This window comes from Myotis daubentonii, chromosome 5 (genome assembly GCF_963259705.1).
Source record: "Myotis daubentonii chromosome 5, mMyoDau2.1, whole genome shotgun sequence".
Taxonomy (NCBI): domain Eukaryota; kingdom Metazoa; phylum Chordata; class Mammalia; order Chiroptera; family Vespertilionidae; genus Myotis; species Myotis daubentonii.
Genome location: NC_081844.1, coordinates 76,264,432 through 76,290,750, shown reverse-complemented (window position 1 = coordinate 76,290,750; position 26,319 = coordinate 76,264,432). Strand labels below are relative to the sequence as shown.

General features: G+C 53.2%; 1 protein-coding gene across 8 annotated transcripts in view; it reads left to right on the top strand.

The window, feature by feature from the left end:
- Nucleotides 1–3,918: 3,918 nt before the first annotated feature.
- Nucleotides 3,919–26,319, top strand: part of P4HA2 (prolyl 4-hydroxylase subunit alpha 2) — a 38,767-nt gene continuing 16,366 nt past the window's right edge. For 2 of the 8 annotated variants that reach the window (XM_059698321.1, XM_059698327.1), the window contains exons 1-10: nt 3,919–4,076; nt 4,598–4,727; nt 7,164–7,395; nt 13,572–13,695; nt 14,339–14,435; nt 15,235–15,386; nt 18,085–18,222; nt 22,996–23,235; nt 24,626–24,819; nt 25,567–25,743. In XM_059698321.1, the coding sequence (XP_059554304.1) occupies nt 13,614–13,695; nt 14,339–14,435; nt 15,235–15,386; nt 18,085–18,222; nt 22,996–23,235; nt 24,626–24,819; nt 25,567–25,743 (1,080 nt within the window). In that variant the 5' untranslated portion in view covers nt 3,919–4,076; nt 4,598–4,727; nt 7,164–7,395; nt 13,572–13,613. Of the gene's footprint in view, nt 4,077–4,124; nt 4,444–4,597; nt 4,728–7,163; nt 7,396–12,401; nt 12,424–13,571; nt 13,696–14,338; nt 14,436–15,234; nt 15,387–18,084; nt 18,223–22,995; nt 23,236–24,625; nt 24,820–25,566; nt 25,744–26,319 lie in introns of those variants that run through there. The other 6 variants (XM_059698323.1, XM_059698324.1, XM_059698325.1 and 3 more) reach the window with 6 other exon arrangements.

Genomic DNA, 26,319 nt, shown 5'->3' with positions numbered 1-26,319 from the left:
GGGCGCTCGGCGAGCCAAAGGAGGCAGGCCCTGCCTAGGCCCTTCCTCTAGAACCCAGGCGGCAGCGGCTCCTCCCCCGCAGGCAGCGCCAATTAAGCCCGGCGCGCTCTGTGCAGGCGCTACCAATGGACTGCAGGTTGATGTGGAGGGGCCAGCCCAGGTGCCCTTGGCAGGGCAGTGAGCCAGCCTGATGTCAGCGTTTCCCACCGGGCCGCCGGGAAAGCCCATGGGCTGCGAGGCGGGCTTTTGGTGCACGTTCATCGTGGGCCGGGACGGCCTCCCGTGGAACTGCGGAGGCCCACGGAGCTCTGAACTGAGGTGGTTTTGTGGAATGCAACGTTGTCGTTTTCTAAAAGCAGTGAAACCCAAGCATCCTCTCTGTAGTAGACCCTGGAAACATCCCTGTTCAGGCACCAGTTGTTGGGGTCCAACACCAGCAGGTCCAGGGGTTCCCAAAGGTGTGGATGGAGTCAGCGAAGAACGAATGACACAGAGACAGCGTTCAGTTGATCAGCAGCCTAGCCAGGTTCTGTCTTTACTCTCCTGTTACACCTGTATTTATACCAGTTGCTTTTAATCCTATCCATTCTATTCCAAAGGTTAGGGCGTTTCTTATCTCCATTCCAAGGTCACTACTCTATTGTTCTATTAAGCTACAAGGAAGTAACTGAATGAGATTATCCTAAATAAAGATTATGTAGCTTAAGTGTGATTGTTCGTAGTTAAAGTGATTAATTACCTGCCTGGCACTTAGTTAAGGGGTTTTATTCCCTCCCTAATTCAAAGGAAAAAAATCCCCACCTGGGGAAACAACCTTTTCTCGGAGAGGTGACCTTGGTTAAAACACATAGCCCTAAGGGTTGCAAACATATTAAGAATAGTATGCCATGTATGCCAGGTCCCTTGAAACATATGCTGTGCAGATGTTTCTTCCCTGCAGCGACTGTGTCAAGCAGCAAGGATGGACCAGCTTCTGGCAGGCCTGGGGTGGAGATTCATAACCAAGAGTCATGGATTTGCAGGGGTCCAGTAGCCTGTGTGGGGGAATGTCAAGTATAGTGTGTTGAATGATGGCCCCTAAAAAGATATGCCCATGTCCTAATACCTGGTCGCTGTGAATGTGACCTCATTTGGAAAAAGGGACTTAGCAGATATAATTAAGTGAAGGATCATGTGATGAGATTATTCTCATTACCCCATGGGCCCTAAATCCAATGAAAGTATCTTTATAAGAGAAGAGGGGGTGCAGACACTGAGGAATGAATGGAGTCCAGGACTCTGAGGCCCTGTGGAGGCCTTAGTCAGACCTTTGACAACTGCTGTGTGGAACGAGGCATTAAGAGGACACCCATCCCTCCATGTAGGCAGCAAATATTTATTTGTGATAGGGGCTGAGGATATGATGATGGACAAAACCACATATAACTTATGTACTCCTGCAGCTCCCAGGCCAGTGGTGGTGGTGGTAGTGGGGTAAATATTAATCAATCATTCACCTACATAAACTGTGGCAAGTCTTACAAAGCACACAGGGCATAAGCGGCTGTTCTAGGAGGTTCTGATCTGGTCAGGGAAGTGAGGAAAATCCCTCTGAAGGGATCGGAGGATTCAATTGGTAAGGAGGGGAAAGTTTCTAGACAGAACAGTATAGTCAAGGCCTGGGAGTGGGTGGGGAAGAATGGCCATTACAGGGACTGGAGGAAGGACAGTGTAGCTAGAGAAGTGGGCAAGGACCAACCACTTTTAGGGTTGTTCAAAAGGACGGTGCAGTTTACTAAGCTGAGAGTAATGGGTTCAAGTCTGCATTCTGAGGACATCCCTGGTGCAGCAGTGTGGAGGGGAGGGGGGAGGAAACAATAATGGAGGAGGGTGGGCAGTTAAGAAACTGTTACAATCATCTAAGTGAGAGAGGATGGGCAGAAATGGATGGACTAGAGAGACATAATTTAGGCGGTAGGATTGAATGGATGTGGGTTATGGAAGGATAGGGTCTGGGGATGAGGCAGAAGGCATGACTCCCAGGCTTCTGGTTAGGTAACCGATGGGAGGGGCGTGGCTCCATCAGTGAAGCAGGGAATATGAGAGGTGTGGAGGGGTAGGGGAGAGAGCATGAACCCAGTGTTGGACACTTTGCGATTGAGGTGCCTGGGGACACTCAAGTGTAGATATAGACCCTGAAGTCAGTTATATGAGTCTGGAGCTCAGGAGTCAGGGCAAGGGTAGAGAGACATTGTGTCACCTGTGTATAGGGAGAAATTATAGACAGAGAAGAGGAAAAGAGAGCCCTGTAGGCCTGAGCGTTGAGGAATCCCCTCCTTTACTAACTAATGGGGAGAAGTGGAGAGGAGGATGCGCTTGGGGGGTAGGGGCGGGGGTAAGAAGCCTGGGCAGGGGTGGCCAGAGAGGATGGTGGGAACCAGAGGACATGAGTGTTCCAGGGAGGCAGTGGTCAGACATTGCTGGCATGTCAGACACCACTGGGGTCTTTGACAGATGAGGACTTAAAAGTAGCCATTGAATTCAGGGGCTTGTAGGTTACAGAGAATGTTCTGAGACCTGGTTTGGCGTGGTGAGGGGGCTGAGGGACAGGAGAGAGGTGAGGATGAGGAGACAAAGGGCTCTTTCAGAGAAATTGCTGTGATCGAGGAGAGAGACACTACAGCAGTTGGTGGGTTTGAATGAGGGTTTTTTTCCCCCCCATAGCACAGGCTTGAACATATTTATAGGTCAAGGGAAGGATCCAGTTGAGAGGGGGAGGTTGACTGACCATGCAGGAGACAGCAAGATCCTTAGGGCAAGCTCCTGAGAAGGCGAGGATGGGAGGATCTGGGCAGAGGGAGGGTGGCCTACCAGGATGCAGCAGACGCAGGAAGGTTTCTGTTTGGCTGTAGCTGAGCTCTGGCAAGCGGCTGACTCAGGCCAGAACAGCGCTCGTTCTGTGTTTTATGCGCCGTTGTGTCTATTTGTGTGTGTGCCCGTGCCTTCCCCAGACCTGGGCTGCCAGCTTGGACAGTGTGTCACAGGGAACATCCCCAGGGCGCCTGGGCGAAGGCGGGCCCCTCCCACTCTGGGCGAGCTCCCTGATGAGATTCTCAGATGAGTTTCCCCTCATTCATGAAGGGGAAGGTTTATAGAGCAGGCGTGGGAACCAGGGCCTCCTCCAGCTCAGGCTGAGGTTTGCTGCCTCCCTGCCTTCATTCCCTCCCGGACTGGACGGACTGAAGGAGGCCTATGCACTGTTTTTGGCCTGTGTAGTAGGGGAGGGTTTGGGCAAACCGAGGGTTGGCCCCAGTGTACCCACACCCGCCCTCCTTCTTCCCCACTGACCCATCACCTACACATAAATCAGGAGGAGTGCCTACCCCAGGAGCGGGGGAGTCTGAATCCCTCCGGAGCATGGCCCTGGGGGTGGGCACCAGGTCCCTAGTCTTCTTCGGGGCCTTTTCTCCTGGTCTGTCCCCTCCCCTGATATCCGGCTCCGGCCCCAGGTGACATCCCCACCCCACCTCACCCCTCCCCTCCACCTGCCGGCGTGGGGATGGGTAGGGGCGCAGGAGAGCTGTGTCCCCTGCAGGACCTCCAAGGAAACGGGCACCCTGAGGCCAGGGGAGACAGCCGGCATCCAGGGACGCCCCCACAGCACCGGGCGGGGATGGGTCGTGGGCCCCCTGCAGCCGCCCCGGGCTGAGGAGGCGGGAGGCGGAACCCCAGGTGGGAGTCGCCCGAGGGGTGCGGGCGCGGAGTACGTGCGGCGGGAGGCAGGCGGCATGAAGGACGCGCAGCCGGCTCCCGCTGCCCGAGGCCGGCTCCCGGCTCCCGGCTCCCGGCTCCCGGCTCCGCGCGGTCCGGCGGCCGGGCTGCGCGGGGGGCGCTGGCGGCGGCGACCCTCGGCCGAGAGCCTCCGGGCGCGGAGCCAGGGGCCGGGCGGGCTCGGGCGGGAGGTGGGGACGTGGCAGCGGCTCAAGCGGGCGGAGCCGGGCCGGCGGCCGGGAGGCGGAGCCGCGGGGAGGAGGTGCCGAGCGGGCCGGGCGCCGCCGCGGGAGGTTCTGGAAACGCCGGGAGCGGCGCGTGTCCAGGTGAGCGCAGTGCCTGCCCGGCCCCGGGCCTCCTCCCGCCCCCCGCCCCCCGCCGCGGGGCTGGGGCGCAGGCCGGGATCGCGGGGCCGTGCGTCCTGCCCCCGCGGGGCCGGGGGTCCCGTGGGCGCAGCGCATTCCCAGCGCAGCCCCGCGCCCTCCGCCCTGTGTCTACACCCGTCTGGGTTCCTGTCCGCCGCCGGCGTCTCCTCCCCGGGCTCAGGGTGGTGAGGTCAGCGCGCCCTTCCTGCTGTCCCCTGGGCGGCCGGCGGGGCGGGGAGCGTGGCCGCCCGGCGCTGTCAGGCTCCCGGGAAGGGGCGGCCTGGCCGAGGCTGCCTGAGGTTGGTCCCCGAGGGGCCGCTCCTGGCTGGTGAGGGCCACCTTCCTCCCTGCAGAGGGCAAAGGCTGCAGTCTGTGCCCTGACCCGCTGGCTTGGTGCTCATCGAAAGACGGGCGGTGGTGTGAGAAAGTTGTGTGTTTTTTGCCCCCTCCAGACATCCCTTTCGAATGTTTTTCCTCAACAGCTGCGGAAACCTGTGATAACTGCTGAGCTCAACAGACGGACCCTTCCGTGTCAGACACTGTAAGGCGCTGCTAGCCCAGGGGCCGACCAGCTGGACTGGAAGACGGGGAAGTCCAGGCCCAGACAGGGTGGTGAGTGCTGTGCTGGAGGGAGCCCCGGCTGCCGGTAGTTGGTAGAGGACACGATCCTTCGGGTCAGAGGGTTTCCTGGAGGAGGTAACTTATTCACTGGAGTGGTCAGATGAAGCTGAATATCCCATAGGATAACCTGGACAGAGGAGCAGCCCTGTGTGAGGGAGCAGCCCCCAGCAAGGTGATGGGGGAAGAGACACTTGGAGGTAGCTGCCCATGAACCTGTGCACAAGAGCCTCAAGTGAGGGGACAGTGTCTCGCACTGAGCCTTGGAGGGTGCTCAGCGAGCCCTTGCAACAGGAAGGTGGGCCAGGACAACGGGTGGGCCCTGGCCTCTGCATTCTAATCAGACATCTTTAAGATGCTGGAGAACAGCAGAGTCCCTTCCAAGGCTGAGATCTGTGTCCTCTGCTGGAGAGTGACACCTCGGGCTTGTGTTTCTTGATGGAAACCATCTGAAGCCCGGCAGCCTCAGCCCTCCTGCAGGAGATCCTGGCCCTGAGAACAGGAGATGGGGAATGTCAGTCTGTAACGTAGGGCATTCTCAAGTGTCTCAGGGTTTGCAGAGATCCCCTGTTCACCTCAGCACTTATAGAATGTTCTTGCAAGCTGTTGCTTCTTCTCAGCCCATGTCACATCCAGGGCAACAGATTCCATAGTTTAGTTCTCTAAGAAATGAACCAAGATTTCCTTTGGCTTGTGCTTAAACTACTCCTGAAGTGTCCAGGGTGCAGTGCTCTCACTGTGGTTCGGGGCCTCAGGGCTCAGCTTCTTCTTTCACCTCTTCTGCTCACCAGATCTTTGGGCTCTGAATCCTTTTCTTGTAGTGCCTCCTTATTCTCAGACGGCCAATCGTGTCCACTCTGTGGCCCTGCCAAGGAAGCCACGTAGCAAGGATGGAGTGAGCTGGCTGGGGGCCTCATCCCAGAGATGCTGTCATACTGGGCCACCGTAGGGCTCAGCAGGCAGACGTGGTGATGACTAGTCTGTGGCTTCTGATAGGCCCTTCTGCCCTGTTGCAGGCTCTGAAATGGGATGCCCAGGAGAGTATTTACTTTGCTGGTTTAGCCTGGCCATAGCTGATCTCTGTTTATTCCTTGAGGACATCCTGTGTGCCTGGCTTCTGCTTAGAACACGCCTGGGGCCGGAAAGAGGGTGGAGCAGGAGGAGGTGGCAGCACTATTCTTGCCCATGGGTAGCTCATAATCTCTCTGAGATTGTTGCTTCACGCTGGCAGCTGGCCGTGTGCCAGGGGAGGAGCCCAGAAGCGAGCGCTTATCAGAAGGAGAGACTGCGAGGGTGCAGCCCTGAGGAATGAGTGGGGTGAGGGAATCTGGGATCTACTCACTTCCTGAGGGCGCCTCGCTTTTTGACTCTGCCTTCCTCCGTTATTGGGAGGGTCTGAGGCCCATCTGTGGCCACGTTGGCTGATAGTGTGCTTGGGCTGGTGGGTGTGTCCCTGGATCCTGGGATCTGTCAAGAATTTAATCTTATGCAGATGGAGGTTGGCAGGAAATGCTGTGATGCAGGCACGTGCAGCTGGACCCAGAAAGTTGCTCAAATCTAGCAATTTGGACTTTTGAAGTGCTCCAGGCTGGGACACCAGCCTGTCCTAGAGCAGAGAGGGCTGGCTGGTGGCTCCTGTGGCCTTGGGTTTGTGCTGGGGACGTGGAACGAGGGATAGAGTTTTTATTCTTAGAAAGAGCAGAGGAGAATGAAAAATATAGCCTAGACTTCTTGGAGCTGTGGAAGAGAGTTTTTAAGTGGTATCACTGCAACGCAGAGGATTAAGTTAAGTATCTGGTAGTGAGTACTCCTGCTCAGGTAGGATCTGTCTGAGCCTGATCACAGACCAGCCACTGCTCTAACCCTTTCAGCAAGTGCTTGCTAGAATATAGCCTATTTTTGTACCTAGAACTCCTGAGGGCCAGGGTGTGACCAAGATCCTTAGGCCTTGTACTTGTAGGAACTTGGAGTGAGCAAGTCAGAGGCATAGAAATACATGAGCTCCAAGAGCAGTGGTCGGCAAACTCATTAGTCAACAGAGCCAAATATCAGCAGTACAGCGATTGAAATTTCTTTTGAGAGCCAAGTTTTTTAAACTTAAACTATATAGGTAGGTACATTGTTATTAACTTAATTAGGGTACTCCTAAGGCTTAGGAAGAGCCACACTCAAGGGGCCAAAGAGCTGCATGGGACTTGCGAGCCGCAGTTTGCCGACCACGGTCCTAGATTATAGGCCCAGTGCCCTACCTTTTGCCAGAGAACTTCCCTTCCTTGGTGAGATATAGAACCAGTAATTGACCAGTTCCAGGGTTATTCCATGTTGGCTAGTTAGTGAGGGGTCCTGGATTGTGAGAGAGCCACAACTCCCTAACTCCCCCTAACTCCCTCTAACTTCCTCTTTCCTGAACAAATGTTTCTTCTTTTTTAGTACTCCTGGGACGTGGAGATTGCCCAATTTTTGCCTTGTTTTCATCTTCACTGTTCCCTAGACTGGACCTTCTTCCTCTTCAGGGATCAGCTGGACAGCTGGCTGGTTCAGGTCCACTGATGTTCCTGCAGTGCCCTTCATGCTGATGACTGGTATAAATTGTGCCTGGTGCTGCTGGGCTGCCCACCGACCTCTGTCATCTCATTCAACCCTCACAACAGCCCTATGAAATGTAGGTCCTAATATTATCACCATTATATAGATGGGAAACTTGAGGCTCAGAGACCCATAGCATTATGGTCACAAAGCCAGGAAGTCATGGTGGAGCTGAGGTTTAGCTCAGGCTGTCTACTGGTCAGCCCCAGGGTGGGTGTGCCTGCCTACTGGACTATACTGCCTTGCCCTGAGCTGGGCTGGCTGGTCATTTGTGAGGTCATTTGTGATGGGTGTCTAGGGGAGGAGTGTCTATCACCTGTACTCAGGGCACCATGTTCCTCTCTTTTGGGTCCATGTCACTGTCTGCCTTTTGGTAGGACCCACCAGGGATGTCATGAAGTTGCATTGTGGGTCACAATAAAGTCCTTGGCCAGAGCAGGCCTGCTGTGCCAGGCAAAGTGTGGCTCCCGTTTTTGGGAGGACCTTTTGCTGTAAGCCAACAGATGTTACTGATGGGGATTGAATGGCAGCAGTATTTAGTGGAAAGTATGTTTTGGGTTTGAGTCTCAGCTCTGCCAGTGATTTTCTGTAGCATGCCAGATGTGCAGGAAATGCTTAGCCTCAGTTATCTATCTTCTAGAGGCCCGATGCACGAAATTCATGCATGGGGGGTGGGGGAGGTCCCTCAGCCCGGCCTGCACTCTCTCACAATCCTGGACCCCTCACTCCTAACTGCCTGTCTGCTCACTCCTAACTGCCCACCTGCTTGCTCCTCACTGCCTCCCTGCTCACTCCTTACTGCTTGGCTCACCACTCCTTAGCGTTGCCATGGAGGTGGGAGAGGCTCCCCCCACAGCCCTGTGCTGGCTTCTGGCTGAGCAGTGCTCCTGCTGTGGGAATGCACTGACCACCAGGGGGCAGCTCCTGCATTGAACGTCTGCCTCTGGTGGTCAGTGCACGTCATAGCGACCTATCATTTTGGTCGTTCTGCTGTAAGGGTCGCTGGGCTTTTATATATGTCGATAGCTGAAATGGAGATGATAATCTTGTTTACAAGATTTGGGTGAGGTTTGAAGGTAGAAATGAAAGGTTTTTGGAAATAAATATAGTGGTTATCTTAGCCTACTTCCCAGAAACCAGCTTGAGGCAGCGCTCAAGTGCTGAATGCTTTATTGCAGCGGTTCTCAACCCTTTGGCGTGACCTCTTTGGCGGTTGAACGACCCTTTCACAGGGGTCGCCTAAGACCATCCTGCATATCAGATATTTACATTACGATTCATAACAGTAGCAACATTACAGTTATGAAGTAGCAACGAAAATAATTTTATGGTTGGATCACAACATGAGGAACTGTATTGAAAGGGCCAGAAGGTTGAGAACCACTGCTTTATTGGAAGGTGCACTTGCAGGGCAGCAAGAGTGAGGGAAAGGCAACTGAGGCAGAGAAGGCTGGGAAGCAAATTCAGGATGGCGCTTTAGCAAGCTGCCCAGTCTGCACAGAGCAGCACCAGTTGTTCAGCCCTGTGGGCCATCTCTGGGCGAGCTCTACAGAAAGTCCATGTGGCAGAACAGTTTCTCAGTGGAGGCCCTGAGAGGAAATTCATCTGCTGACCTCTGTCTTCTGCCCTTCACTGGTCAGAGCTGTCTCATGAGGAGTCACCTCCCTCTGCTCCTGGGGCGCACTGCCAGGCCCTCCAGCAGCCATGGGGAAGGTGGATGTGGCGTGTCTCTGGAGTCCCAAAGTAGTGGGGAGAGCCAGAGATTTGGAGCCCGACAGTCCCCTCCACTAGGTCTGAGGCGAGTCAGTGGTCCAGGAGCTAGGTGAGGCCCAGAGAGTTTGAGACAGTACGTCGGGTGCATCCAAATCAGTGGCGTGTGGATTGTGTCCTTGTGTGGAATTCCTTCTTGGGAGTTAGTCTCACCTGCTAAGTCTCTGCCAAGATAGCGACTGAATAACCAACTGGGCTTTTGCAGGTCGATTTTTACAGCCTTCTCTGCTGCTTCGTTGCTTGTTTACTGAAGCAGGAGACTGTGGTGTTGATGGTTCCCAAGTGGGAAGTACGCATCTTCATGTTCATGGACGGGACAGAGAAAGTGTAAAGATAGATAGAGATGAACACCTAGCCTTCATTAGGTTCTCCGTGAAGGACAATATTTTTCTTGTGAGGTGGTAGTTGAAGGTATGAAACCTGGAGTCATGAGATGGGGCTGGAGAAGGCACTGGGGCCAAGTCACGCAGAGTTCAAAAGGCTCTTACGGCTGAGGAGTTTAGGCTTTATCCTGAGGGCATTGGAGAGCCTTCGGAGGTTTCTTAGCGAGCCTGAGACCAAAGGAGGGGCTGCAGTAAATCATGCTGGCTGCTTTGCAGAACAGAAGTGGGTGGGAGGCCAGAGGAGATGAGAAAGCAGTGCAGGCCGGGGCCAGCGTGGCAGCAAGGAGGGAATTGGGGATGGCTCAGGCCAGGTGATGTCTGAGGCATGACATCAGGTAAGGAGAGTAGGTGCCTCCCATCCTTCCCTGGGGTGTCAGTGACAGCAGCTCGTGGGCCTGGCGGGGCCTGCTGGGACCTCTGCACAAGTCTAGGTTGAGCATGCCCGTCCTCTTGACTTTTCCATCCTGGAGTTGGGAGGCAGAGCCGCTGGGGGGGAGCCCTGTTCAGGCAGGTTTGGCTCCTTTACAGAGGCAGGCAGCCTCTTGTTCATTGCCAAGCAAGACCTGTTCTCAGCAAACCCATGTTCTGTCTCTAGGCTGTTAAATATATTGTCAGAAGGCAAGCTGTTGCATTTGGGCTGCAGCTGGGAGCTTGGCAGAGGTTTCTGCCTGATGAGGTAAGGGGAGAAGCTAAGGACGCTCGCTGCTGGTTTGCAGCTGGAAACATCTTTCCACGGCCACTTGGCCAGGTTGTAAATGTCCTTTCCAAAGAGAGGGCTTGTTGGGGACTCTGATTGTATGTCTTGGAATTGCCTTGTGCTTACAAGCAGTGCCAGTCATCTGGTGGGTGGATCACTGTCACTGAGGTGTTGGCAGGATTTGGAGTACCTCCCTGTGGGGGTCCAAACTTGGGCTGCCAGGGCTGCTCTGGAGTCCGTTGGAGAGGGCCTGCTTTGTTTTCTTTTCATTTTAAGCATATCAGAAAATATGTTCCAGATTTCCCTAGCGTTCCTTGTAGAAAGTTTAGGTAATACAAATAAGCATAAAGAGAAAGATAAAAGTATTTCTCCAAGATACAACTAGGTTTATGACTTTCTTCTTGCATATGTATGTGTATATTTATAAATTTACATATATATGCATATATACACGTATATAAATACATTTTTCCTTGTAAAATGAGAGCATAGAGTACATATGTTTGGGAGCCTGCTTTTCTCACTTAACAGTATGCTTTGATCTTCACTCCATGTTAATATGCATATGGTATCCATTCTTATGCAATCCACGGCAATCCATTGTAGGAAAGAAATGCACAGTTTTCTGTTGTGGTAGTTTTCCTAACTTGAACAAATCTGCAGTCAAGTATTACTTGTTGAGTGCCTGATATAGGCCAGACACGGTTCTAAACTCGGGATGCAGCTCAAATAAAACTCAGTATTGGTTTTCTGTTCTGGCTCAGTGCCACTTCGTTTTTCATAAAAAGAGGTTTCACATTGCCCATTTCCAGGCCAACATGGATTTCTGAGGGCACCGGGGAGGGCTTCCAGCAGCCCTGGACACTTTGTGGGAGCATAGGGCAGGCACACAAACTCCTGTCTACTCTGTTCCAAGTAAGCTCTGAGTACAGGTATGAGTGGGATGGGCTGGCATGTGGGAGGTTGGCCTTGCCCACACTGTGGGACACAGCCTGTCTTGGATGTTGCTTCTGCCCAGCCTGACCCGTTTTGTAGAAAGCCTTTAGTGTTCAGCGGCCTAAGACCAGGAGAATGATGGGGCTCCAGGGCACCCATGCCTGCGGTGGCAGTGTTGATTGTGGCAGTTTGGGGGCTCCTTGGGGGTGTCCCGCTCACTGGGCCAGCAGAGTCGTTGTCCCCCTCCTCCATCAGAGCAGGACTTTGCTCGCTCTTGGGAAGCCATTTCCCAGAACCCTATCTGATATTCTTTGGAGCTCTGCCTCCAGGCTGGGATTTGTGGATGGGCTCAGTCTAAGCCAGGCAACACATTCCAGGGAAATGACAGCTGGTATTTACATAATGAAGGAGCCTGGGTGCTTCTTCCTATGTCCGTAAGGCACGAACCGTGGACAGTATCACCAGGGTGGCTTGAAAGGAGTGAAGGAGCTTCTCCCTCCCTTGAATTTGTGCAACTGGAAACACACAGGGGAGAAGCGCTGGGGTCCCCCACTTCCAACCGTGTCTGGCCTGGTTTCCTACAAACATGTAGAACGTGCTCTCCTGGGCTAGTCAAGCCTCTTGAGAGATAAGGAACAGACACCACGCCTGTGGAAAGGACTTGTGTAAGCTACAAGAAAGGCCTTCTGGAATCCTGGGCGGAGATGCAGTGTGGCAAGCCTGGGTGCAGACCTGTGGCTGCAACAGGGAGGACCCGGGCCCCACCTCAGAGCTAGCCAGTCTCACCCCGCTTCTCTCTGTGATTTGCTTTCCTCTGCTGCCCTCACTCCATGATGCACCCCTTAGCACAGTACTCCCTACCCGACGGCAGATTCTGGGCTGAGAGCTCTTGTCCCGTGTATCTCTGGGCCCCCAACATGTAGGGCACTGATGGGCGTGCTGCTGGCTCTGTAGACCCTGGGCTGGGACATGAACAAATGACGTCACTTACTTTTTCTCTCCTCTTTCTGATACGAGAACCCGTTTGGGGGTGGGGGTTGTGGTTGGGCCTCTTGGAGCCTAGCCTGGAACTGTAGTGGATTGGAATTTCTTCTGAAAAGGTGAGGTGAGGAATGGTGGGTGTGATAAACTAACATTTTGGGAGGAAGCATTTTTTGTTGTTGTTAATCTTTACCCGAGGATATTTTTTCTATCGATTTTTAGAGAGAGTGGAAGCGGGGAGAGAGAGAAAGAGAAACATCGATGTGAGAGAGACACATCGATTGGTTGCCTCCTGCATGTGCCCCAAACAGTGCTGGGGATCAAGCCTGCAACCCAGGTACGTGCCTTAGACCAAAATTTCTTCTGAAAAGGTGAGGCGAGGCATGTGTAGACGATCTAACCACTGAGCAACTGGCTAGGGCAGGGCAGGGCAAGGGAGCATTTGTGTCTTCTTTATTTTCCTTGTTTGCTTTAAGTAAATTTCCTGTGGGGCTTGGCTGAAATAGAGCAGGAAGAGGAGGGACTGGCAGTGCTGGGCTCAGATGGGTGCTGGTCCTCCATCATGCCTGGGGCTGCATGGCTGAGCTCAAAACGGCTCAGTTGTGTACTCGGGTCCACTGCCAGAGGGGCTTGCTCAGGTTGTGCCTGCTGCCTTCAGAGCTGGGCTGGCTCTTCCAGGCTAATGAGGAGGTAGCAGCTGGCCTCTTACCCATCAGCAGCACAGCCCAGCATAGCCTGGGGTTTCGGTCCTCTGTGGCTGATTTGTTTTTGTATCCGGTGTGCCTCGTTCAGTGCCTGGCATATGTGAGTCTTTAGTAAATATTTGTGAATGGTGCCTTGCCAGTGAGGACAGCACCGGCCACAGAGCCTCACTACAGGAAGAGCAGTGTCTGCCCAGAGTGCCTGCTCCCAGACTGCTCTCGCTGTGGCCAGGTCCAGAGGGGGACGGGTCAGTTTTTATTCCTCTTCTGGCCAGCCATCAGCCATACGCTTCATTTTGGTTGTGGGTCCCTGGAGTCATAGTCTGTCAGTTTCTTTCTGTCATTGCCTCTCCTCTGATGTCAGTCTTCTATGGGCGGGGGCTGCGTGTTATATTTGGGTCCCCAGCGCCTGGCGCGCTGTCTTGGTGCATGAGTCGGAAGGAAAGACGGAAATAGATGAGCAGTCTGTGAGACAAGAAGGTGTGGGCCAGAATCTCAGACTTGCAGATCGTTAGGACCAGAGGTGACGGTGCCCCATGCAGGTTAGCTTTCCCATATCGCCGGTGGCTGCCAGGAGCCAAGAGGGCAGCGTCTCTCCCAAGGGCATGTGGCCCTGGTTTACCCCCTGATGGTCCTGAGTATCCTTAGCTTCCGTGCGCTAGATCAGGGTTTTTGCATGTTTGAATGTGTGTGTGTGTGTGTGTGTGTGTGTGTGCAATGCACATGTGTAGGTGTCTCCTCACCTAATTTCTTTCTTTTTTTTTTTTTTTTACTGTTGATCCAGTGCCTGTCACCAAATACCTTATAGACACTCCCCTTTGTGACCATGAAACTCCAGGTGTCCGTGTTGCTGGTGGCCTGGTTTGGCGTCCTGGGCTGTGTGCAGGCTGAATTCTTCACCTCTATCGGTATGTGCCCACAAGACTACCACCTACCTGAGCAATATTTGGCTCAAGTGCCAGGGTGAGATGGCCTCACCCACTGGTTTCGACAAGTTCTAGGGAGAGTGGCACTCGCAGAGTTGCCAGTTCCCCTCTGAGGCCCTGACGACCTGGTTGTCTGGGAGTCAGCTGTCTCAGCCGGGCCTCCTCCCTGGGAAGCGTAGGCTCCTCCTGGGCTGCCTGGCCTTCCTGTCTCCCTCCCAGACCAGAGGATGGTTCTGAGCAGAGAACATTCTGTGGCTGGTGGATCCAGCTCTTCTCCTTCTGGCCTAAAGACTCAGAGCTTGTTTCCATGTGATGAAGCCTCCAGGATGTCCAGGCTCCAGTGACATGACCCATCTGTGTGATGGTGACGAATGAGATTTGGGGGTTCTCCCCTAAGGCACCCCAGTGCACTTACCTCACATCCCCTTGGGGCCTCACCTCTGTTCCTGAAGCTGGGGGCCAGGACCATGTGAGGGCCTAGGTCCCCTTTAACTCCAGGTCCCCGTGAGAGCTGACCTGCTCGTGGCCCAGGGACTTGCCTCTGTGAGGATGTCCTATGCCCCAAGGAAGGGGGCTGGACACCTCTCACCCATTTCTCACTGGCCCTTTCTCCTCTCCCTCACAGGGCACATGACAGACCTGATTTACGCAGAGAAGGACCTGGTGCAGTCTCTGAAGGAGTACATCCTTGTGGAGGAAGCCAAGCTCTCCAAGATTAAGAGGTGTCCAATGTCCCAAGGCCCCACACCTACCCGAGTCAGCCCTCCTGCCCCCCAGGGGGTGCCCATAAGAGGAAGCCATCAAGAGTACACTGTGTGGCTGGCCAGGCAGTTACTTCATGCCAGTCCTCCAGGGTGGCTCTAGTGGGCTGAGGACTCTGCTTTTTCCTTTCTATTTAAGAGTCTCTTTGTATACGTTGGGGTCCCATATCTTATCTAGATTAGGGGGCTGGAAGGATCGTGGGGAGTTATGTATTCATATTTGTTGTTGTTGTTAATCCTCACTGGGGGATGTTTTTCCATTGATTTTTAGAGACAGTGGAAGAGAGGGGGAGAGACAGAGAGAGAAACATCGATGTGAGAGAGACACATCGATTGGTTGCCTCCCTCACGTGCCCCAACTGAGGCCGGGGATGGAGCCTGCAACTGACAACCTAGGTACATGCCCTTGACTGGATGATGCTCTATCCATTGAGTCATATTTTTTATTGATTTCAGAGAGGAAAGAAGGGGGGGGGAAGGAGAGAAAAAAACATCAATGACGAGAGACATCGATCGGCTGTCTCCTACACGCCCCCTACTGGGGATCGAGCCTGCAACCCAGGCATGTGCCCTGACTGGGAATCAAACTGTGACCTCCTGGCTCATAGCTCAACGCCCAACCACTGAGCCACAGTGGCTGGGCTGTATTCATTTTTTATTGCCTCTTGATGAAAGCGCCCTAAATCTCACCAGGAAATTCCCACAGGCCAAGGCCCACGTGGGTGGGTGTGTTAGTCTTCCTTTCCCTCTGGTTCCACAGCTGGGCCAGCAAAATGGAAGCCCTGGCCAGCAAGTCGGCTGCTGACCCCGAGGGCTACCTGGCCCACCCTGTGAATGCCTACAAACTGGTAAAGAGGCTGAACACAGAGTGGTCCACGCTGGAGGACCTTGTCCTGCAGGACTCCGCTGCAGGTGAGGGGCCGTGAGCAGGTGCTTGGGTGAGCCGGCATGTTCCTATGCTCGCGCCTGGGGAGTGTGTGTCTGAACGTGTCCTGGGACTGGGTGTGGGTGGGCATGTGCAGTGTGTGAACATGTGCCCTGTCACCTCACGACTCTCTTCACCTCTGTGGGATCTGGCCGTTGGGTGTCTTTGTTTTTGAATATGTACTAGTAATCAATTCTTGCCTTTCCCTAGTGTTTTCACTTCTCTTTTTGGGTAGGATTTTTTTTTTTCTAATTATACTTTAGTAATACATTTTTAGAAAAAGTTGGAAAATACACAAACAATCACATAAGGAAATTATATTTCTTAATCCAATTGCCTAGTGATGAGCACTCAAATTCCAGTTTTTTTACACATGCATATACTTAAAAAAAAAAAAAAAAGGAGCCATACATATGTATCAGGGATGCAAGCTCACCTGCTCTGAGGGACCAAATGATTTAACGGAAGTGAGTCAGGTGGCTGGGTGATGGGGCCAGCTCAAGCCTCATCTAAATTCATTCCCATTCATATCTTTTGTTTTTTAACTTTTCCCCCCTTTATTTATATATATTATTTTATTTTATTTTTTTTATTGCTTAAAGTATTACAAAGGTTATTATCATTTATATTTTTAGATATGAAACATATCTTTTGATGGATTTGTGACACAAGATTATACTGTTTTCCTGAACTTTGCAGCTTCTCTATATTTCCATTAAATGTTCTTCTGAAACATCATTTTCATGGCTGGGCAGTCATGTGTTATACTGATGTTGTGTAAACTGGTCAAGTCAGTGGGCGTGGCATTGTTTCCAAATCATCAGCTGTCTTGCACATACATCTTTGGTCATTTTCTTAGGATTCATTCCTATTTGCAGGCCCATGAACTTCTTTAAAGTTTTAACTGTGCTTCCTGCTTTCACTGTGATAGAACTTCCTATGCTTTAACAGTTTCCTCTCAACAGGAGATGGTGGAGCGGGCCCTCCTGCCTCCCAGCCCTGGACTCAGCCTCCAGCACTCTGCTCCTTCTCCCTGAGTTGGGAATGCTGCTTAACTTCACTCTACTTGTTTCTCTGGCTGAGGCATTTCAGTCCATGTGGCCAGACTGGGTTGGGCTTGGCTGGAGGCAGGGTGGCCTCTGGGGAGAGATTGGTGAGCTCAGCCGGGCTGGAGCCGTGCCCAGTGAGCTCACTGCTTCCAGAAGCTGTGGCTGCCTTTCCCAGACCCCTGCCTCCCAGCCTGGGCCTGTAGCTCAGAACTGACTGTTCCTTCTGCTCTGTGGAAGAATAAACCTGCTTAGATGACCACCTGCTCGGATGACCTCCTGTCTGCTTGGGTGACCTCCCACTCTCCATTCTTGTTTTCCATGCCCCACCCCCACCATCAGCATCTGTTTTCTTTGGAAAATCTTATCATTATCTGGAGGAGACAAGATAGGCCCATAGAGCAATAGGTTCTTTTCGCCTCCACCTTTCAGAGTTATTTCCCCTGAAATGAGGGGGCATGTTGACAGTGTGGCTTTTTGGGGGATAGGGTGGGGGGTATTTTTTCTTTTTACTAAATTATAAAGTAGTGTCCCTGACTGTGCAGTCATGAGGAAGACAGCATTGCAGCTTCTTGGTCCCTGGGTCCCCAGGCAAGGCTAGGAGTGGATGTTTGAGCCCGAGGCTGTGGGAGTAGGTGGCTATGGATGCTGCTGCTTTGGGGAAGAGGCTGGGAAGAAATGGCTTTGGAGTTCCCCTCCCAGTTCTCAGGTCACAGGCAGAATTGCAACCCCTGAGTCAGCACAAAGGGTCTTCCACCTGCTGGAGTCCCGAGGTTGTAAGAGGTGCAGATCTTGCTTTACAGTGAGGGCCTGCAGTCCCAGAACAGCCTCCTTGGGGTACTTCTGAGGTCAGGGGCTCTCCCAGCCTCCAGGCTGTTGTCTTGAGCACTATAGTTGGGGAGCTCCTGCCCTGTGGTCACAGCAGGTCTGGGTGGGGGGCTGAGGGGAGTACCCTAGAGAGCATAGCAAGGCCCAGTGTGGTCTCGGAACCATGCTGGGCTGGTGCAGCCTCACCTGCCTGGCCTGGCTGCATGATACCTGATCCCGAATCCAGGGGGTGCAGATAGTACCATGCCTCTAGGACTGTCATCATCATTTTTGTGGATGATAAGAGCCAGTGGTCAGTAATGAGTGGTCAGTTGGGCTCCCTGAGTAGACAACCTCTGTTCCTCAGGCTCTTCAACTTGAGATGAAGACTGGAAGTCTGTGTTTACCTGGTCAGCCCAATATTCCTGGATCCAGGTTTTCCATGTGATTCCTTTTCCCCTGAGTGGCCAGCAAGGCCTCCCTGATTCCTCTCTAGTGCCCCTCTGAGTGGCTGTCTCTGGCCTCCAGCCCTCTATCTCCACTGGTCTGACTGAGTGCTTTGGAGCCAAGACTCCCCCATGTCAACCATGTTTCTGTTCAATTCCAAATGAACAGCACTACAGTGAGGAGCACGAAAGGAGAGGACCCCATGGATTGGAGCCATTGGCCCGGGGCGGGGGGGAGGGGGGTGGTGTTCTTGGTGGAAGGGAAATAACCTTTGATGGAGGGGCAGGGAAATTGCAGAGACACTCCAGTGAGTACCTTTCTGGTCCCAGGTGGAATTCTGCCTCCGGATCAAGGGTAACTTCTTGTTCTCACTCTCATTTGGAAGGTTTTATTGCCAACCTCTCAGTACAGCGGCAGTTCTTCCCCACTGACGAGGACGAAACGGGAGCCGCCAAGGCCCTGATGAGGCTTCAGGACACATACAAGCTGGACCCAGACACGATTTCCAAAGGGGAGCTCCCAGGTAACTCGCCACTCTGGGCTTTGCCTGTCCAGCCTGTGATTCTGCTACAGTGTCTGGGCAGGATTGGAGTCACTGCCCACTTGTGGTCTCTCCCCCCAGGCGGACTGTCACCTCTGGGGGTGAGCCTCTCTGGGGTTTCCAGTTGGTGCCAGTCTCCCCTTCCCATGGAAGCTGTCTCCCCAGAGCCCTGGCCCACAGCCTTCCTCCCTGTATTATCCAGTTCCTCTCCTTCTGAACCTCAGAGAAAGCGGAGGCTGCTGCTCAGGCCCCCTTGGCTCCTGCTCCTAGAGCACCACTCAGATCTGCCCAGACCCACTACTGCCCCCTCCCTTTGATTTCTTCTTGCCCAAGACTGATCTCGTGACTCCCAGCCCTGTGTCCTTTGTGCCCTCAGTTGCAGTTCTGTCCCTTTCATTCTGTGTGCACCTCTCTGGGCTCTACCTGCCCCTGAGCTCACACACAGCTCTGTTCTAGCTCATCTTACAAATCTTCCCCCAGGATCCAAGGCCCTTCTGAGTGTCTACTGCTGATCTAGTTCTTTTCCCTCCTGGTGAAGCTGCTGAACAGGCATCTAGTTTCTCTCCACTTCCTTGATTCCCATGCCCTCCGGAACGCACAAAGTTTGGCCTTCTCCTCCCCCTCCTGTCCACTAATCCTGCAGCTGTAAGGTCACCAGTGGCCAGTCAGCCTGTAAAGCCAGAGGACAGCTTTCAGGCATAATGTTCTTTCACTTTTCTGCAGCATGTGAAACACCGATTGCCTGATATTCGCCCTTTCTTTGAATTTTGGGACACTGATCTCTGCCCTTTCTCTTTTGGCATCTATGGTCATAGTCTTCTCTCTCTCTCTCTCTCTCTCTCCCCCTCTCCCTCTCCCTCTCTCCCTCTCCCTCTCCCTCCCTTCTTCCCTCCCTCCCTCTCTCATTTTTCCTCCCCAAGGCCCCTTTCCCACTGATTGCTCCAATCCTATATAATAAAAGCCTAATATGCAAAGTGTCCGACCGTTCACCGTTCGACCAGTAGCTATGATGCGCACTGACCACCATGGGGCAGATGCTCTGACTGGTAGGTTAGCTTGCTGCTGGGGTCCAGCCGATCAGGACTAGGCAAGTTGGGCCGGACACACCTGGAGCCCTCCTGTGGCCCCTCCCCAGCCCTGATCATGCACCAGTGGGGTTCCTCGGCCTGGCCTGCACCCTCTTGCAATCTGGGACCCCTTGGGGGATGTCGGAGAGCTGGTTTCACAGTGGTGCATGAATCCGTGCACTGGGCCTCCCAGTGCACGGATTCATGCACGGGTGTGATCTGGCTGGCCCGCCCCAATCAGGGATGATCAGGTTGGGCCAGCTGGGAGGAGGGGATGCAGGAAGTCAGCCAGCCAGCCCTGCCCCTGATCATGGTGTGGGGGGCCCATCGGGAGCAGGGCTGGCTGGGGGAAAGGGCCACGAGTGGTTGGTGTGCCGGCCCTGCCCCCTGGTCAAACTCCTGGCCTAGGGGACACTTTGCATATTAGGCTTTTATATATAAAAGCCTAATATGCAAAGTGTCCCCTTGGGAGTTCAACTGACCAGGAATTTGATCGCTCTCTATGATGTATGCTGACCACCAGGGGGTGGCATGGAATGAAGGAAAGCCCCATCTGGCAGCTGGGGAAGGAAGGCCCCAGCCAGCAGCCAGCAGCGGAGGAAGGGAGGCCCCAGTCAGCAGCCGGCAGCCACTAGGGACTGTATCTGTGCACAAATTGCGTGCACTGGGCTTCTAGTATATTTATAAGAAGATATATTGGGTCGTTTTCTTGGGGGGTGGGGGTGTTAGACGCCAATAAACCCAGAATTCAGTTAGACTCCATTAAACCTTGGATGCCACCTCACCCAGGGGGACCCTGGAGGAGGTACGAGCACAGGAATTATGGTTTGTGGGAGAAAGAGGCTCTCTGTTGTTGGGTGGCCAAGGCCTAGAGCCCTAGTACTGAGAAGTCTGTGAACCAGCACGATGGGGTATAGGCTTCTTAGACACCCAGGCCACGAGACCAGGGAGAAGGCAGCTCAGGGCACCTGTGAGAAGGATTGATGAGAAGAGGGAGCCACCAAGCATTGATCTTCTACCTTCTACCCCTCTGCGTCCTAGAGGAGTGAGAGGTGGAGGGAGTTATTCCCTAGAATTCCAGCCCTACCTCGTGTCCTCCCTACATCCTTCCCCAGTGAGCCCAGCCGTTTCCATCAGTTGAAGTGTCACCTGTACATGGATGACATCCAGATCTGTGTTCCTTGTCAAGGCTTGTCTCCTGAGCTTCCAGCCAGTATAGACAAATGCCTATGGGACATCTCTACTTGGGTGTCCCACTGGGCTCCTCAAAATTCACATGTCCCAAACTAAAATCCTTGTCCTTCTTACAGCTGTCTACCCCTCTCCCTCACCCTTTATCTCAGCAAAAACACCTCCATCCAGACCTGGAGGGTATCATGCTAAGTGAAATAAGTCAGTCAGAGAAAGACAAGTATTACATGATCTCACTCATATGTGGAATCTAATCAACAAAATAAACTGATGAATGGAGTGGGTCCAGAGACATGGAAGCATGGAATAGAGTGTGGAATCTCAGAGGGAAGGTGGGTGGGAGGTAATCAACCGAAGATCTTGTATGCATATATGCATAACCCTTAGATGCAGACAGTGAGGTGGTGAGGGCCTGGGGTGGTGTGTGGGGATGGGCTGGATAGGGTTGATGGGGGAAAAAAGGGAACATATGTAATACTTTCAACAATGAAGATTAAAAATAAATAAAGAGTCACTTTTCTCCCATAAAAAAAAAAAGGCACCTCCATCCATTGGCTGCCAAAGCCAGAATCCTAAGGCCTGTAGGTTCCACCTCCCTAATGTCTTCTGTACTTGGAGGCCCTGACTCCAGCCTCATGATCACTTCTTTCTCAATTGTATTGTTGAAGTACCAGTGTGACTTGTGTATCTCCAGCGCACTCCTACGCGTGGTCAATTCAGGGCTAAACCTAAATTCCTCCTACGTGTGGTGTTTGAGGTCCTGCATGACCTTATCTCTCTGGCCTCCTTGCCCTTGACCGTTCTAAACTTCCTCACCACTCAGCTCCTTTGTTCACCCCATGCCCTCTGAAGGAACACCTTTACCCACATCAGCAGGGCTCCAAGTATGATTGCCCTCAGCACTCAGTCAGCTCCAGGGAGCATTGTCTAGGGAGCACTTTGCAGGGAATAGATATTTGAGTTGGCTTCTGGGGAAGATGCTGAGTACCTGTGAATAATTTGTTCCATTCTTGGCATCTGTGAGACATGTCGATAAAAGCTGTAGATAATTATAATCCTAGGGATCATAGGAGATATCTTCATACATAATTTCTTTGAATTCTTGGCACAAATCCTCTAAAATTGATGCTATTATCTCTATTTTTGAGATAAGAGGACTAAGACTCAGAGAAGCTAAGTAACTTGTCCATAGTCACACAGCAGGTGGGTGCCATAGTGAAACACACCTTGTCCCTGACCCAGAGCCCCAGCCCTCTCACCTGTGTTACAGCCTCCATCAATGCGTGTTCCTGGGCCTGCAGAGCCAGAGGAGCTCTGTGGAGGTCCGTGGAGCGTGGACAGGGGCACAAGGAGCCCTCTGCCCTAACACAGAGGCTCTGGCCTGCCTACGAGCTTCATCTTGTATTTACTGTCCCCAACTTCCTATTCCACATTGTTCCTGAGCCACCAGGGCGAGCAGGCTCTGGTCTCTAAAGCAGCCAACCCATGGCAGCAGGGGTCTCATTCCGTGCAGAGACATCAGGCAGAAAGAGCCCACTAAGAGGCAGCTCTTCCATGTCAGCCCTGTCCCAGTTACTGGGCTGTAGGGAAGCTCCTTGTTTTCCATGACTGGGTGGGTGGGGGATGGGGGTAGGGTGGGTCACAGCTCCTCCTTGTTCTCCATAGGACCTGCTTTCATTGTTCTCTGAACACACTCACAGACCCTCCCACCTTGCCCCCACCTTAAAGCCTGCATCTCCCCATGGCTAACACACCACATCTTCTTGATTTTAAACTATTTTCATGGTCACTGTCCAGGGCTCAGCCCACAGTGGATGACCTATGGTCACAGGACCTGCTGAAATGATGCTCAGCAAGTTCCCTACCACCTAACGGCCAAAGCTGGCACTGCAGCCTTGGCTCTTGGCCTCCCTTGGTGTCTCTCATGGCTCCTGCTCCTTCTTTTGCTTTTACCTCTTAGTCCCTCGCAGTGTTATTCTTCCTCTGTCCTTTCTGTATAGGGGCTCCCTGGGGCTCTGGTCTCAGCCACCTTCTCTACTCTTTCCTCAGACTCTTCCTGGGAGCAGTTATCCTCATCCATGGCTTTAGATGCCACCTAGGTTCTGTTTTTTTATATTCAACTAATTTTTTTTACTCTCCAAACTCACACATCCAACTGCCCAGCAGATACCGTCTGTGTGGCTCACAGGACATTCATGCTTTCCTGAAAACTACTTCTTGGTGGGTTTCCTGGGCTCCGCTGTAGCAAAGGCCCCTTCCCACTGGGGAGAAGGGGAGTCTGAGGCTAGGAGATTGGCTGTGAACCCCAACCCAAGGTAGAGCCAGCCTGGCTGTGCTCACTGTAGCAATGGCCCTTTGAGGTGTGTGGTCCGAAGCCCTGGTAAGGCTCTGCTGGGATGATGCCCCCGGCCAGCGGCCCAGGCTTCCCTGGCGTGGCAATCTCTCTCCCTCACACAGAGGCTCTTTGGTGCCTGACTGCTCGCCTGTCCTGCTGCAGGAACCAAGTACCAGGCAGTGATGAGTGCAGACGACTGCTTTGGGATGGGCCGCTCAGCCTACAACGAAGGGGACTATTACCACACGGTGCTGTGGATGGAGCAGGTGCTGAAGCAGCTGGATGCTGGGGAGGAGGCCGTCACCACCAAGGCCCAGGTGCTGGACTACCTGAGCTACGCTGTCTTCCAGTTGGGCGACGTGCGCCGCGCCCTGGAGCTCACCCGCCGCCTGCTCTCCCTCGGTGAGAAGGTTAGGGGAAGGTCAGGTCTGGGTGGGCAGCTGGCAGGAGGACTGGTTACTCCACTGGCCACTACCTGGCCATTCTCCTAGGACTGAGCCAGTCTGACCTGTCCACTGGCAGTGGCTAATGCCTTACCGCTTTTGGACCCAGCCCAGCGACCAGCAAGCTCCTTAACCAACTCAGTTCTGTTTGGGGAATCCTCCTGCGTTTCAGGAATCCTTGTGTTATGAGGCCCACAGTGCATCTGCTGTTACGCATGATGGAGGTTTCATTGTAGTTTGAGAGTAAGCTATACTCCAGGGTTGCTGCAGTGACCATGGCCTGACCCTGAGTCTAACTGGTGGACTTGCCATGGCGTTAGTGTTTTATGTGTCTTGTGCTATGGGACTGAAGGAGATCAAAAGCACTGCCCTGGTCAATGTGGCTTAGTGGTTAGAGGGTTGGCCCACAGACCAAAGGGTCGCAGGGTCAATTCCTGGTACCTGGGTTGCAGGTTCGATCCCCGGCTCCAGTTGGGGCATGTGCAGGAGACAACCAATCAATGTGTCTCTCTCACATAGTTTTTCTCTCTTCCTCCCTCTGCCACCCCTCCCCCCTTCTTCTGCTCCCTCTCTCCCTTTGCTCTCTCTAAAAATCAATGGAAAAAATATCGTGGGGTGAGGACTGACTAACTAAATAAAGCATCCTTTTAGTAACATATGAGAACACCACAGTCTGGAATTTTACAGACCAGCAAAGACTTTCTTATGCTGATGCTTTTCACGAGTCTGATGTCATAGCATAGGAGTGTCCAGCAAGACTGATGTGGGACGAGAGCTTTGTAGATTCTGTCATGTTAGTAAGAGCCTTGGACAGGGAGTCAGGAGACCTTTGGGCTTCAGTTTCCTCGTCCAAGGAGGGGCACAGTAATCCTGCCAAGCATGCTCCTCGTGTTGTGAGGCCCACAGCTGAAGCTGTGGCAGGGTCATGTAGCTGTACTTTTTGCCAGTATTTCAGTCTGCCTTCTAGCTGTGACCAGCATGTGATGTGGTCACCAGGGATGGGTGCGCTCTAAGGGACAGATGTCACTGGCACACAGCCAGGTCGGGAGAGCAGGCAGGACTCTGGACCTGTGTCCTTGGGACTTCCTGGGAGGCCTGAGAAGACAGCCCCCTCAGTGGCCAGCCAAGTGTGCCCCCTTTGTTGCTTCTATCTCGTCACTGACCAGAGCAGAGAGAACGTCTGTTGGATTTTCTGCTCTGACTCGCGAACCCTGATGAGGTGCTGTGGAAGGCAGGATGCTGCATGCGAGTGAGCTGCTGGGAGAGAAACTGCTTATAGAATAATTTCTCTAAATGACCTAACAGATGTTTGTGGTTTCCTTTTCCTTCTTGTTCTTTGCCTTTTCTAGACCCGAGCCATGAACGAGCTGGAGGGAATCTGCGTTACTTTGAACAGTTGCTGGAGGAAGAAAGAGGAAAAATGGGATCAAATCAGACAGAAGCTGGACAAGCGCCCCAGGACAGCATCTACGAGAGGCCCGCGGACTACCTGCCTGAGAGGGACGTCTACGAGAGCCTCTGTCGTGGGGAGGGCGTCAAACTGGTGAGACACGTGGGTGGGCCAGCGGCCCAGGCCGTGGACCGGGCTTTGGCTCTGGACGGGCAGATTTGGGGAGGAAGTTTCTCTGTGGGTTATTTCTCAGCATCTTCCCTAGTTCTTTGTAGTATCTGCTGAGGGTGACGTGTGTGGACGTTCTTTGAGATATAGGACAGGAGACTTTCTCCCCTCACGTCTCAGGTAGATTTTCAATCCTCTAAGTTATTGCTGAGCTCCCCTCCCCACCCCAACCTGCCCAGTTTCTGTTGGGAAAAACCCTGCATGTGGACGTTGCTCAGTTCCCAAGGGAAGTCCTGGTCTCTGTAGTAGAGACTCGGCAATGGCTGGAACACCGCAGTTGCTGGAATTTGGTGTCGGGTATCACTGGCCTTGAGAGCCCTGGGATCCCAGTGCGTCCTTAGGGAGGCTCAGGTGTGGGCACTCTCGGCCTTTTCCCGGCCTGCCTGCCTCGCTTCCCCCGGCCCTTCCTCCTGGAAAGGCTCCCCCTGCCCCAGCCCTTTAAACCTACTCACATCTCGGTGAAAAAGGTCAAGGGTCACCCTCTGCCACAGACCTTGGGAAAGAAGAAACATTGCCTGATGTTTGGGGCATCATTTTATGCCCATCAAGCTGAGGTGGGGTGGGAGGGAGCCGCTGCTGGACACAGGGTGTGAGACCAGTGTCTGCAGCCAGCCAGCCTGGGGCAGGGCTTAGGACTCACTCAGCTCAGGGCTGTTGCTCTGTGCTCCCCAGACACCCAAGAGGCAGAAGAGGCTTTTCTGTAGGTACCACGATGGCAACAGGACGCCACAGCTGCTCATCGCCCCCTTCAAAGAGGAGGATGAGTGGGACAGCCCGCACATCGTCAGGTACTACGACGTCATGTCTGACGAGGAAATCCAGAGGATCAAGGAGATCGCAAAACCCAAAGTAGGTGTCTCTGCAGGTCCTTCTTGGGTCCTGGTACCGTGGGGCCGTTTGTCGCTTAGCCCGCTGGCCTTGGCCAGTGTCCAGCATGAGTCCGCTGTGGGGGTGCTGAGGTGCTGAGGACTCGGTGTGACCTTGTGGGTCTGTGGGTCCAATGGGGAAGAATATTGAGGAGCCGATGTGGACAGCCAGGTCAGCTGAGCAGAGCACAGCTGCTAGGATAGAAGGGCACACGGGGCAGGGCAGGCGCACCGTGAGAAGCGTCAGCTTACCTGCTGGGAGCTGGTGTGTGTGGGTGAGATTTTAGGAGGTGCTGCCGGGCTGGGGCCTGCGGAGCTCCTGATTGGGACTACTCCTGCACAGGGGGAGAGGGATCATTTTTACAATATCGAGTCTTCTCATCCAAGAGCCTTCTGGTGACCTCATTGATTCATATCTCTTACCATTGTCTTCATAAAGCCCTGCATATTTCTTCTTAACGTTTATTCCTAGGTAGTTTTCTTGCTAGTCACTTCATTTTGTTTCTTCGTTATTATATTTTTACTGGTTGCATTGTTGTATTAGTTTGCAATTATATGC